Source organism: Sinohyriopsis cumingii, chromosome 2, assembly GCF_028554795.1.
Source record: "Sinohyriopsis cumingii isolate HCF-2022 chromosome 2, ASM2855479v2, whole genome shotgun sequence".
In the NCBI taxonomy this organism is placed as follows: domain Eukaryota; kingdom Metazoa; phylum Mollusca; class Bivalvia; order Unionida; family Unionidae; genus Sinohyriopsis; species Sinohyriopsis cumingii.
In genome coordinates, this window is record NC_142962.1 from 129,236,857 (window position 1) to 129,251,476 (window position 14,620).

General features: G+C 36.3%; 1 protein-coding gene across 1 annotated transcript in view; it reads left to right on the top strand.

Moving 5' to 3' along the window:
* The first annotated feature begins 915 nt into the window (after window positions 1-915).
* The window catches only part of LOC149805815 (CCR4-NOT transcription complex subunit 6-like), a 134,755-nt gene continuing 121,050 nt past the window's right edge, over window positions 916-14,620 (top strand). The window contains exons 1-2 of the mRNA XM_089950529.1: window positions 916-1,018; window positions 8,554-8,673. Coding sequence (XP_089806655.1) covers window positions 8,562-8,673 — 112 coding nt within the window. The 5' untranslated portion in view covers window positions 916-1,018; window positions 8,554-8,561. The remainder of the gene's footprint in view (window positions 1,019-8,553; window positions 8,674-14,620) is intronic.

Below are 14,620 nucleotides of genomic sequence, written 5' to 3' on the forward strand. Positions count from 1 at the left end.
GCCCCTGTTGGGCTGCTACCCTAAGCACGTGCTTAGTGTGCTTAATGGGTAATCCGGCACTGTTTAAAAGTACTCAATGAATGGATTCTGCCTCCTGTTTAAAACACTGTCCATTTGATTTTTTTTTTTTTTTGCAGTGCTAGTTTCAATCCCTATTTATCTGCCCCATTTTCCCTATTTCATTTAGTAATTTTTGTAGCTGTCTGGTTACTTCTTTATGTTCGCTTGCTTTTCATGTGCCGTTATCATCGGCGACTTGTGATAGGAAGATGTGTTTTTGGTCAATAGTTTTTTTTTTCCTTACAGATCATGTATTATAATGTTAAATAGGGTTGGACAGATTACACTTCCATGTCGTTTGCCATTACTTAACATATTGTTCTGAGACAGCTTTTCCAATGCGGAATTGTACCTTCTTATCAGGTAGATAGTTACTAATTTGTATATATTGCAGGTTATTCCTACGTTTTGAGTTTTTGTGTTAATTGGTGAGCGTACACATTAGTTTATCCCCGAATCAAGTGCCTGTGGTTTATGTACCAGCCCCAGTAGCGTACTATCCGGTGGGTGCGGGCGGACTGGGAGGTTGTCCCGGGTACCAAAGGTCTTGGGGCGCCAGAGGTATCATAGGGGCGCCAAAACCCTTATAGACCTTCATCTTCGCCCGGGACGCCATTTACCCTTAGTACGCCACTCATCAGCCCTTGGGTCATATGCTTTCTCCAAGTTTATGAAGATTACTGTAAAATACCATGACTTTTTCTGTCACCAAATGTAAGTTTAATCAGTAGTTCTTTTTTTTTTCTTCTCATTGGGATTATTGTTTTATCTGCGTGATGTATTCATACCCGCCCACACGATAAGATTGTAGCCAATCAAATCTATTTTCACATGGAGCATTCGGTTTTGTAAGGTTTGGAAGCCATGTTGAAAGGAAAGTAGGTCAGGTTTGGCACTTCGTTGACCAAGGTAGCCTGATACAGTGATTTAATTTGATCGTGAGAAGTTATAGATGCAGGTAATTTATGATATGATAGCCATTAATTTAAATGTACATTTTTACATTGTTTATCGATTTTACTAACTCGTTAAAAGCGTGGAATAGGCCCCAACTTGAGTCGACTAATACACCAGAAGTTACTGATTGAACCAGCTGATTATTTTTTGTCTCATTAAATCCACCCATTTCATTTTGACGAATGTTTAAAAGCTTTCTACAGTCAGTGACCCTAATTTTGATGAAGATAAGTAGGATGGGAGGAGTTAATTTTAGTTATTATTTTGGTTTTGTTTCTGTCAAAGTCCCTTTACATTTTTTGCTTTTAGGGGATAATCAACCGGTGTAGAAAATAGCGATAATCAACCGGTGTAGAAAATAGCGAAGAACTGACAGTTTCTTGACATGTACAATTCTGATATTCACTTGCTCTAATGCACAAGCAAGATTCAGTTGCATGATTGATGGCATGGACATTGTTGTATTACGACATGGACTCTGTTGCATAGTGGAATGGATTTATGACCAAGAAATTATTATAACTGAAATAGTTTCATTTTGTGGAATGAAAATATGTATAACAACCTTCATTTTTGATGCAAAAGCTCAGAACATATTATTTGTTCTTTAAACAGTATTTGTACCTTGGGGTGGGGGCCAGGGTGTATGAGTGGCCTAAGGCGATCACCTTTACAGACACATCTCACCTGTCAATATGGGTTCGAGTGTTTGGTTATTTGCAAATGGGTATCTGTAGCTTCTTGTTTATCAGTGGGTTTTTTTCTGGGGGTTATCCCATATAATGGCTGTCATTTATAGTCTATCATGAGCTGAAAAATGGTATTAACCCATAGTGACCAACCGAGACCGAATTTGTTTTAGTCCTGGCCCGTTTCTAATTTAATATAATTTTTTCACCAGTAAACCAAAACCTCTCAACTCTGAATACTGAAACAAATTTTGATCCCAAATTTCAAGTTTAAAAAATACCCCACAAAACTGAAATGCAATTGAAACCTGGAAACATTTAAATTGCTAAATTCCTGACACATTCAGGAACAGACTAATTAAGGTTAATGGATACTGTAATTGTCAGACCTGTGAGACAATGAACTGGAAACTGTCCCATGGGCATGCGAATTTAAAACGATACATGTGCCAGCACAGATTAGGGCTGCCAGTCTTTGCACCATACAAAAAAGCCAGCTTTTAAAGCTAATTACATGTATTAATGACTAAATGCATGAAGGTAAGCCATTTGAGAAAGACTATTTATCTGCTGATTATCTAACTGTGATTCATGCTGTTCATTTGTATACAAGATCAATAGAACATTGTTTCCTTAAGGACATTAATGTTACATACTTGCCAGTGACATATATAGCTACCAGGAAATTGGGGATAACTACACAGATATTCACTAAATGGATAAATAATGTCAACAAGCATGAGTTGGCAGAGAGACAAATCATATTGCTCTTGGTCAATGCTGTCTTCGCTTGCCAAGGTTCCGATAACCCTATCTACACCTTGGCGGATTGAACAGCTATATTGGTGCTTTATCCGAGAGACATCTTTTGGATATCATGTGTTGCCTCTCTTAGTATGTAATGCCAACTAACCAAATGCATGGTGCATTGTACATTGGTCGAAAACAGTGGTGGCAATTGACCTAAAAAGGATACTTTCTAAGTTTAAAATCGAAAGTATGACAATGTACAAGAGCTAAGCCTTTACAGGAGTATTTGAATGAAAGGTATTTGTGCAGACACGAACTGGCACTGGAAAATTGCTTATTTATCAGTCCATTCAAGTTGTGTGCTCCGCTGGTCTCAATCAGAACAGTTCAGATTTGAATAACTTAAGTTTGATTGATATTCACAGATCTGAAGCACAGAAATATCTGCTCGATATTCCAATGTGTAAATAGGGTTATTGGAACCTTGGCTAGCAAAGATGGGTCAGAGCTACTTCACACTGACCTGATCTGTGTCTGGGTCATGTGACTTTATAATTCCTAATAGCTAACCTGACATAACATTTGCAGCCTTGTGACCAGGGCATAATTCATGAATTCAAGGTTAGATATCAGAAACATTAGTGTTGTCTTGTGGCTAAGATTGATTGTGTTGACAGTGTTTGTGAACTTTGCAAGCAAACTACTCTGAATGCTATCCAATGGATTTCAAAAACCTGGTTAGAGATGAAACCTGTTGTAATCAAGAAGTGCTTTGAAGTTGCTGGCCTCCCTATTAATGCAGACAATGATAACATCAGTGAGGATAGTGTTCCCTTGGAGGGGCCCCAAAGCGCTCTACTGTTACGGATCACTGCCATCTTACCTCCGTCTGCGTGGGTTCTAGTCTCAGATTCGGCCAATGTGGGTATGTGAGAAAGCTTCCTAGTAGCTTCTTGTGGGTTGGTGGTTCTTTCCGGAGCTTCTCTGGGTTCTTCCTCCACCTATAATACTGTCCGCCATGTATAGAGTATCATGTGCTGAAATATGATGTTAAACCCTACAACAACAACAACAACTATTCCCTTGGCTCAAATGGGTCATGATTTATGACTTGGACAATGATGTTCCTATAGAGGATAATTCCAATGACTGGGAGAGTGAGGTTGAGGTTTCATGAAAGCAATCAGGTTGATGATAAAAATATTGAACATGGTGATGATAATGTATGTTATGACATACCCAGAAATTTTAAGAGATTAAAAAACTTGATTGTTATGGATGACCATTATTTGGCCATGGCACAAGAAATGGAGTCATGAACAAAAGCCACATTAGTTTAATAACTATGTAAGAAACAACAGACAACGTTCCATGCCTTCAAGCGAGGCTCTTGAATTGTAACCTTTATGAAATATAAAGTATACTTAATTATGAATTATCAGTCATAATTCCAGTGGATTTGTAGTAAAGTTGTTGTTGTAGGGTTTAACACCATTTTTCAGCACACAATAGGCTATACATGGTGGCCAGTATTAATGGTGGAGGAAGAACCTGGGAAAACCCCGGAAAGAACACCGACCCACAAGAAGCTACTGGCAAGCTTTCTCACATACCCACATTGGCTGAATCCAAGACTTGAACCCACGTAGACAGAGGTGAGATGGCAATGATCCGTAATGGAGAGCGCTTTAGACCACTCAGCCACTCGGGGCCCCTAGTAAAGTTGTAAAAGTACTGTATCTCTTTCCTCACATGTTTCTTGGACTGTATTTCTGTGGAGCAATTGACATAACAGTATAGGATTTTTGGAAGAAACATAGTTTGTTCAGTAATTCTTCATTAAATGCATGTGTTTTAAATAAAATAACAGAAAATAACAGCTTTCCTTATTTTGTGCATTTTACACACACATACAGTGATGCTTTCAAAACTGCATTCTCATTCTCTCTCTCTCTCTCTCTACTGTTTTTTTTACATCTGCAAAAACCACAGTGAACTGAAAACTTCTCAAAGTCAAAAAAAAAAAAATTGGGTTACAAGGTTTATGGGTTTGAGGAGTTTTACATTAATACATATTTGTTTCCATTAAAAATAATGTATCAGTTTGCTGTTGTTTAATTTCTTCACTGAATCAATTTCAGACAGCTGAAATATTGTTTAGAAGTTATAGTGTTATATTTACTTGCTGTAGATACGGTACAAGGGCAGCTTAGGCATAGTTTGAGAGTAGTGGGTTAATGCTTAAGGGAGAAAAAAATTTTCAATGCCTTTCTAAATGATATGCACTCCTTAATAGTTATTATTATGCAATATATTCCAATTGCAAACTTGATGTTTGTAATTGGAGAGCTTTTTCAAATACAGCAGAACCTGTCTTGAAAGACCACCCCTTCTGCTCAGAGATGATGGTCTCTTGAGACATGAGGTCCTCATTATAGGTCACACCACTATATAACCTGTTAGTCTGTGCTTTGAGAATCTGGTCTTTCAAGACAGGTGCTCTCTCATAGCAGTGGTCTTTCAGGACAGGTTTTACTGTACTATGTAGATGTGAGCGTCATGTGGATAAAATGCAACTTTTAGCCCTCATGGCATTTTCTGAGAAGGACAGCTACATGTACTGCTACTACTATAAAGGCAAACTAGATTGAAATAGTATGTGGGAAATTGCACCGCCCACACCGACCATCTCACCTGTTGGTAACTATGTTGATCTGAATCAAAATTTAAGAATCTGTAAAACTTACTATCAGATTCCAAAATTTCCACCCAAGGGTATGAAATCTTCCTTTCAATGTTGAACTCTGTCCTTTGTTTCCTAAGCAAGATCACCTGAATTGGAATCACCACTGGTGACACATGCCAACATGGGGCTAGCTGGACTGTGGCTATTTCTAACTTTCTTTAAGGTGATTTGTTAATTTTCTCAAGAATTTTCTTATATACTGTAACATTTTTAGATATTATAATTTCAAATTCATTGTGTGGGGAAACTCACCAACATTCCTAATTATGAACTTCCGTCAATGGGCTATGTTGTACATTAATGTTTTGGCACACAATTTCCAAATGTGATCTTCTTTCAGATGAACATTTTTGACTATATTATTTAATTTAAAAAGAAGTTAATAACTTTTTTTAACATTTTATTGAGAAAATCATGATCTTGGACCTTTCTGATATTTAACATGTAACTCAAGGTTTCTTAACTAATGCTGCCATGTGAGCCTGTTTACTGCTACTGTTTTCATTCCGTCACTATGGGTGCTACTATTATAACCAGAAAACCTTGAGGATAAAGTAGCTCCAGTTTGAGAGTATGGTAATACGAATTGAGAAAACAATAGTATAATTTTCCCATTTGTAGGAAACGGCTGTAAAATTTTGTCTCTTTCAGGGGTTGAAAATTCATAAGTGTATAATAAAAGATTGTATTTTGCAACTTTGGTTATGACATTATAGATAATTCATTAAATATTTCCTTAGTCAGCAAATTATTTGTGGAAAATGGGATTTGATTATCGATGCTCTTGCATCTTTTTGTAAGAGCCAATTTTTTCATTGTTTGCAGTAAATCATTGGTAAATCTTTTTAAAATATGCAAGTTTAGCAAAATCATGTGCATACTGTATTTCTAAAACATGTTTTGTTTGGCATTGATCAATTTACCAAGAGAAAGGCATGCTTATTATGTAGCATGCTGTTTCTGTACATGTATCTACTGATAATACTCAGTGAACTAGAGTACCACCATTATATTTTCACCTTTTCAATTTAAAATATGGAAATATTTCTCTTGCATTATCTACATTTAGCAAGGATGATGCTTGGGTGCAATTCAGGCAGAGTTGTGACTCAGTGCCAGTTTTTTCCCAATATACATAGAGAAAACAAAGTATACTTTGCCTTTTTCCATGACTTGATGTTTCCTTGCTCTTTGGGACATTTTTTCCATGCCACATTGAATGCTTTCATAAAGTTCAGTATCCGCCCAGATGTTTTTGTGCAGTAAGCAATGTAAAACAGTTTTAATGTCATATTTTGTGCTTTGATCAGTTTAATGTCAATGATTATTTATGTCTTCAATTATGTTTCGGTGTACGAGATTCCAGTCAAAAATTTATACATGAAGCTTGAGTATGTAAGCCTGTGAAATTCCATGGATTTATAGCCCAGTCATGAGCAAATATTACTTGGTGGAGGCTTATAGGCTAATTACATGCCATGGTAATATTTTTTGCATTATTGCTAAAGGGAAAAGTTGTTCAGGTTGCTATTTTCCTTAACTTTGTATGGCAGGGTTATATGTTATGTAGCTTAAAACCAGGCTTAAGTACATGTAACAAATGGCACTTGTTGTGCCATAGTCATCTATTATGATTAACCATACTAACTTTAATAATAATAATAATAATAATAATAATAATAATAATAATAATAATAAGTTTATTTTATGAGGGTGACACAGAACAAAAATGAATTTCCCTCAATTATCTGCATATGTACAGGCCAATATACAGTATAAAATACAGCTGGGAAACAAACATAAAAAATGTTATAATGGATTGGTGCACACTAGAGTAACATAATATGGATTCAAAACACAGCATTGTTTACACCAACATGTGTGATTGTAAACACACACATGCACATACACACACACATTTTATATAATAAATACATGTACAAGTATACCAAAAAGTTGGCCATCACCGGTTATAGACAATATCAGGCTTGCATCCATTTCAAACATCTGTGATAAAAGGAAGATTCTGATGATGCTTCTTTAACATCTTCAGGTCGACAGTTCCAAATGATTGCTTACTGTTCTTTCACTGTAGCACAATGGGCATCACAGTAAATTGTTTGTCTGTGGAGTCATTTATCTCTTAATTACCAGGGTCAAGGAGGTTATCTTTTTCTCTTAAGTTATTTGCATTTCAGATGAGTTAGATCTATAGATATTATAAAGGTTTGTTTTATTGATGTTGCTTTTGTTAAGACCTGTGCATAACACTGAAAGTTCCATGGTTAGAGATCCATTGTCTCTCTCTCTCTCTCTCTCTCTCTCTCTCTCTCTCAGTACCCTCATTCGTGCATCAGATGCCTCCAAATTTGTCTTTTGACCCCCATTACTGACACTAAGTTGTTTGGGTTTTTTTTTCTTGATCTGACTGCCAGTCCTAACACTAAGGGGACTTTTGACTTTCAGTCTTGCACCCCAAGGGAAAACTCATGATCTGTTCACCAGTATTACATCTGTTATAGCCTATTGTTTATTGAGTTCATCTGTTTATTATATATGTCATGAATGTCATCATCAGTTCACCGGTGTTATCAGTTACAGCCTATTGTTTATCTAGTTCATCTGTTTATTATTTATGTCATGGGTGAATGGGTTATGGGTTTTGTATTTTTAAAAAAATCTGTTGGATAATTGTTGATAAATCAAGTAACTGTTACATTGTTTAACTGTGATTCATGCTAACAGAATCACAAAAAGTATATATAATTTTGTAAAAACATAAATGCATTTAATATAACATGAACTGTGAATAAAATATGTCTTCAGTAAATATGCGTATTTTTCTCACTTAATTTTAGTTGAATTTTGACCATGAAAATTGGCTGTCCACATATTTGTAACAAGAGACCATTGGTCTTCAGAGACCACGTTTTGTTGGCAAAAGTGGTGATCTGTCAAGACAGGTTTTTCTGTACTATGTTTTATCTGTTTTTACATTGCTTATTGAACAGAAGAAGAAAGACACAAGAGATGAGATTGTATTATTTGGAATACAAAAGCATTAAATGGCCTGAAATTGTGTGTATGAGGACTTAAACTTGAGACAAGGAAATTTAGCTTCACTTTTTGCATAATTTGACAGAAAGACTGGCACCGGAGTGACTATTTTGCTAGAATCACACCCTGTTCATATTATAGATTGTTTATTGATAAAGTGTAAAGTATACATGAGTGTTCAAAATGATAGTAGTGATTTACTGCAGTCAGTGCAATATTTGAGTACATGAATGATTTATTTTCATTTAATCTTTCTTTGAACAGATGATTACAATATACATCTGTTAATTTTAGAATACAGAATGCCCAAAGACAAGTATGATTCTCCCAACCCTCGTCGCATACACACCATTATGTCTGCAGAGGATGTGGCAGCGGGGAAAAAGTCATCATGGTATGAGCTGGAAATAACAGGTAAGGCAACCAGCAAGAATGATCATGAAAAGTTGTATATTTTTTTTAAAGTATCACTTATGCATGGATACCACTATGTCATTTATTTTTGTCTGAAATCTGCCTATAAAGTTGTTTATTTCTGGAAAACAAGTCTTCTGAATGGGTGATCATATCAACATTGGGTTGTCGCTGAAAAAAATATCGGTTGCTTGACTTCCTGTTAAGATTCCCAGTCTCTATTGTGGTGGCGCTCTGCAGTTCAATATTTTGCATGGGGTTTGATTTCTAAAGAAAAAGAAGTTCCCCTGTTTTCCTCCCTGGTTTTACTTGCTATTTAAAGAAGACCTTGTATATCTTAAGTATTGTTTAAAGAACTTTCAATTCCCTTTACTTTGGTGCATGATAGATTGGTGTAGTATCAGTTATACAGCTTGGCCTTACTTCAGATGTGCACCTTTTAAAAAAAAAACTGTTAGCTTTGCTTGGTCATTTTCACTTCCTTATCCATTGTAAAAGAAAGAGTTGATAACTTTTTTAACATTTTATATTCATGTATTTGGTGGTTCATTCATTGCACATTCAGAAACTGGTATTGTCTCATCTGGCAAAATTCATTTTCCCAATTGAAAAACTGCTAAAGATAGTGCACTTTAGACTAATTCATTCTCATTTTTCAAGTACTTTGGGATTGGTCATTTTGGTTTAGATGTGTGCTTAGGTCATTTATAGTTTACACAGGTAAAATATCCAAAGATATTTCAACCACAGTACATGAAAGGAACAGAGAGGTATGCAAACATTCTTTTCATGTTTTAGTTAGTTCTCTTTGTCCATAAGAATGGAGCTATCTTCCACCATTTGGGTCGGTTGTGGGCAGGAAAGTCCCATTTCTTCTAGTTTGGTCATCACTGTCCTTGACCAGGTTATCTTTGGCTGGTGTCCATCTGAGGGCTACATTGAATATCCATTCTTTGGGCAATGTGGCCGAGCGATCTTGATCTCCATGGAAATGTTCTTCCATCCCATCTTTTCATATAGGTACAGATTGGAGACCTTGTTTGGGCAATAGATAGTTTAGATTTTATGGAGGCAGCTAATGTGAAATGAATTTACTCTGCTCATGTCTGTTTTCACTACTCTCCAACACTGAGCCTTAATTGGGGCGCTCACCAGTTATTATGTACTTTTGAGAGAGTGACGTATGTAAGCTGAAGTTGTTTGTATTTAAAACATGCACAATGGAGAGAATGTTGGCATTCCTCAATGCTACATTAATGTAATGTGGATGATATTTCTTTGGATATTGTACTTTTGGAAATTGTACATGATCTAAGCACACTGCCAACTAAAATGATTGCTCCCTTGTGCTAAAAAATTAGACTGAATTAGTCTAAAGTACACTATCCATAGCAGCTACATGTATTAAAATAGGGAAAATGAATTTTGCCAGACTAGACAATACCAGCTTCTGAAAGTGCAATGAATGAATTACCAAATATATAAAATGTTAAAAAAAAGTTATTGGCTCTTTTTTATACAATTTACCTCTGAAGTTCAGGAAGTGAAAATGACCAAGTGGAGCCTGCACTTTTCTGAAAGGTGTACATCTGGAGTAAGGCCAATCTGTATACTCATCTAACCCATATTACACCCATCAATCATACACCAAAATAAAGGGAATTAAAGGTTCTTTGAATTATACCTAAGATATACAAGGTGTTTTTTAAATAGCCAGTATAACCAGTGAGGAAAGCCAGGGAAATTCTTTTTCTTTAAAATTCTAAAAGTATGCAAAAAATGAAACTGTAGAGCGCCACCAATGCGGTACTGACTTTATGTTGCTGTTGTAAAGTCTGACCTTTGTCTTGGGGCTATACTGTTTTGATTTCCATATGAGTGGAATCTGCTGAAAGTACCTCTGGCTTATTTAACCTGGCCTTGATGTCCTTTTTGGCACCATTGTTGTTGCAAATTAGGCTACCCTGGTAGTTGAAGTCCTCGACAAACTCAAGCGCCTCTCCATCAGTGGTAATTGGAGGAGTAGCTGTAGCATTTGTGAACATCACTTGGGTTTTTTTTGTATTGACATGCAGGCCTACTTACTGAGTCTGTCAGAGTCTTTCCAACTTGCAGATGCAAACAACTTCACATCATACCTGTTACTCTTGCAGAAGTTTTTAATATCTATAGAGTTCCCCTGTTCCATGCTCGGGATGATCAAGATAGACTTTTATGCTCAGTCATCTACGCTAGCCAAAGTTCCGATAACCCTATCTACACCTTGGCGGACCAAACATCTATATTGATGCTTTGTCGTAGTGACATATTGGATTTCATGTGTTACTTCCCTTATGTAATGCCTACTAACCAGTAGCTTGGTACCTTGTACATTGGCCGAAAATGGTGGTGGCAATTGACCTAAAAAGGATACATTACAAGTTTAACATCAAAAGTAGGACTATGTACCAGAAGGAAGCCATTACAGGTGTATTTAAGTAAAAGTTATTTGTGCAAACACAGACTGGCACTGAGAAATTGCTTATTTATCAGTCAATTCAAGTTTGTGCTCCCATTGTCTCTATCACATATGAACAGTGTTCAGATTTTAACAACATAATTTTGATTAGATGCGGTGGCTTGCCGCCACATCCACTGAAATTCACAGACCTGAAGCACAGAAATATCTGCTCAGTATTCAAAGGTGTAAATAGAGTTATTGGAACCTTGGCTAACGAAGATGATGCTCAGTTAGCACTTTACATTTTTATTTGGCAACCTCAGAAGGGAGAAGAAAGGGTAGGAAGCATCTTAAGGGCTCAGCTTATATTTTGCCTTTCACCATTTTAAGGAGGATTACCATAACTATCAAGATTGCTTATCAGTCCCTAACTAAGGGGACCATTTATTCATGAGTAGTAAATCCCATGAGGTTTGAGCCATTGCTACCTTTCAGGCTTACCTAACTCATTCATCTCTGAAGATGTGATGAAAGGCACATTTTGGCAATCTCACAATCAAGATGTGATGAAAGGCACATTTTGGCAGTCTCACAATCAAGATGTGATGAAAGGCACATTTTGGCAATCTCACAATCAAGATGTGAAGAAAGGCACATTTTGGCAGTCTCACAATCAAGATGTGATGAAAGGCACATTTTGGCAATCTCGCAATCAAGATGTGATGAAAGGCATATTTTGGCAGTCTCACAATCAAGATGTGATGAAAGGCACATTTTGGCAATCTCACAATCAAGATGTGAAGAAAGGCACATTTTGGCAGTCTCACAATCAAGATGTGATGAAAGGAACATTTTGGCAATCTCATCTCCTTTTACTTTGTCTTGTTGGCTCACCAAAGCAAAGGCATCTTTTTACATGGGGTCGATAGTTGGAACACAAAATATGACCATTTTTAATGATGTAAAAGTTACTTGTTATTATTGCTGCATTCGCTCCTCCAACTGATGTTCCATTAGTTCAAAGGATATGTCTTAAAAAAGAATGAGGGATAGTGTATGTGGGCCAGATGCTACAGGTTGAACTTTTTTTCTGGAGTCACTCTATGGGAGAATGAATTCTCATCATTTGGTTAGGGGTATTATCCATTCAGAAGAAAAAAAGTTATGCTATAGCAACAGGTAAGTATTACATCATTGTGATTGGTTTCACCCCCACCTACCCAAACACACACAAAACCATCATTTATTAAAACTAGCTGTGTTTGTCTCAGCTTAACATTTACCCCCTCCACCCCGCACCCCACCGAATTTAATGACCACTTGATGTAATGACTGCATTCTCATGAGTTATAACATAATTGGGGGCCTCAGGTGGTTGAGTGGTCTAAAGCACTCACCTTTACCAATAACTGCAGTAGAGATGCTCCTAGGGCAAGCATTGCGTGACTCAAGCAAAAAATACTGTGCGCAGTATACAACTTTAATCATCCGTTTATCCTTAAAGTACTTGTAGAAATGGTAAAAATATTGAAGTGCTTTTTTGTATTTTGTCGTATCTGTTAACAGATCTGGTTTCTTCGGCTTAACATGAATGGTTGTTAATCTAAATTTGATTGGCACATTGGGCCTCGTAACAAGCACATGTTGAAGTTTCACCCTTGCATAAAGGAAGTTTTACAACTGCGTGTTTATGAGACGAGCTATCAAGAATTCCCACCATTGTTCATCTATAGATGCCAATTTAGTTCGGCAAATGCTGGCTGATCATACTATTGCTAATGAAGGCAATTTAAAATCAGGAAGTGTATCAGATTATATGGGCTGGGTAAGCATTAAAGAAGATGCCAGTGAGTAACAAAAAAATGGCATTAAATTCAAATCCGATGAACAATCTGGATGGACCAAAACAAACTGCATGATGGTCAAGCCCTCATTTCAGCATTTCGAGATCAAATATAGAAAAGGCAGACAAATAAGCCAAATCAAAATACAGACAATTTAAAAGTTAAGTGCACTTTTCATTTCTTTTCTAGTCAAAATTTAGCCCTACTGGATCATGTGCTACAACACTCTATAGCCTTATATTTTTAGGTTATGATAAATCTAATAAATAAGAATGTAAAAATGAAATTAAAAAGTAAAGATATTTGTTTGATTAAAATATCTCTGTTTCAACAATTCACTTAAAATCCTAATACAGCATTACGGAATAGTAAATCTAGCATGGTAGTCAGTAAAGTGATAATGCAAGAAAGACTTTGGCAGAGTTTATGTTAGTGAAAAATCCCTGTGAGCTGTGAAAGTGTGTTATCACGGCAGATCATTATTCTTACACAGGTACGAAAATGATTAAGAAGCAAAACAATGAACAGATTAATGCTTATACAACTAGAGGAAATATCTTTTAAAAATGTTGATTTTAATAGGGGTCTTACAGAGTGGATAAGGAAGAGAGAGAGATGGATATTGAAGTGTTATGAAAATAATGAAGTACTGAACTGTACTGCCATTTCCTCCTCCCCCTCAATTTTGTTCTACTCCCGCCTTATTTTTGGGACAAGACGGGGAAATCCTCCCTTCTGATAAAATCCTGGGAGCATCTCTGCTGTAGTGTCAACTCTTTTCACATGGCTTTGAGTTGCAGTCATGGCCATTGTGGGTACATGAGTAAACTGCCAGTAGCTTCCTGTAGGTGAGTGGTTCTTACTGGGGTTTTCCTGGATTCTTTCTCCACCAGTTATACTGGCTGCCTTGTATAGCCTATCTTGTGATGAGAAATGTCATTAAACCCAAATCAACAACAACAAATACAATAACATAATTGAGATTAGTCGTAAGCAAATGAGTAAAACTTTAGTCAAATTCAGTTTTTCTCAGCAGATTTAATTTTAAATATCAACTTTGAAATTAAATACAAAAGCAACTCTGTGGTTAACTTCTTGACTTGAAATACTTGACAGTCGAAATGGAATAACTTTCACTTTGTTATTCTTATTAAAACATAAGATTTTCATAGCAAATTTAAGAAGAAACTCTTTCATTAATGTCATCATAAAATGTCTTGAACACAAATGTGTGATGAACAAAACAGTTTATTGTTTCAAACTTTTGTAGCTAAATGTCCGACAGCAGTTTAGTAGCAGAACCCTCTTATCTTCTCCAAAACTAAAGAGTTGAAATATTGTCTGATGCTCAAAAACTCAAATTGCTCAACACCAAGGGACCCTAAAATTTCAGATTGAGCCCCTACTCTGCTCAGAGTGAAATGCTCATCGAGCTTGTGGGATAAAAAATTGCATGAGAAAATGTTGATTGTGCTGACAAAATGCTAGATTTTATTTTGAACTTATTCAAAGACAAGATACTAATATTTATCTCCATGAGTACTCCTTACCCTTATGAAGATGATCTACTTACCATACTTCTATCACAAGCTGTAAACTTTGTATGCAGATTGTGTGATCTATAAATGGGGAACAGATCATCAGGGTTTCCTATAATTAGTAC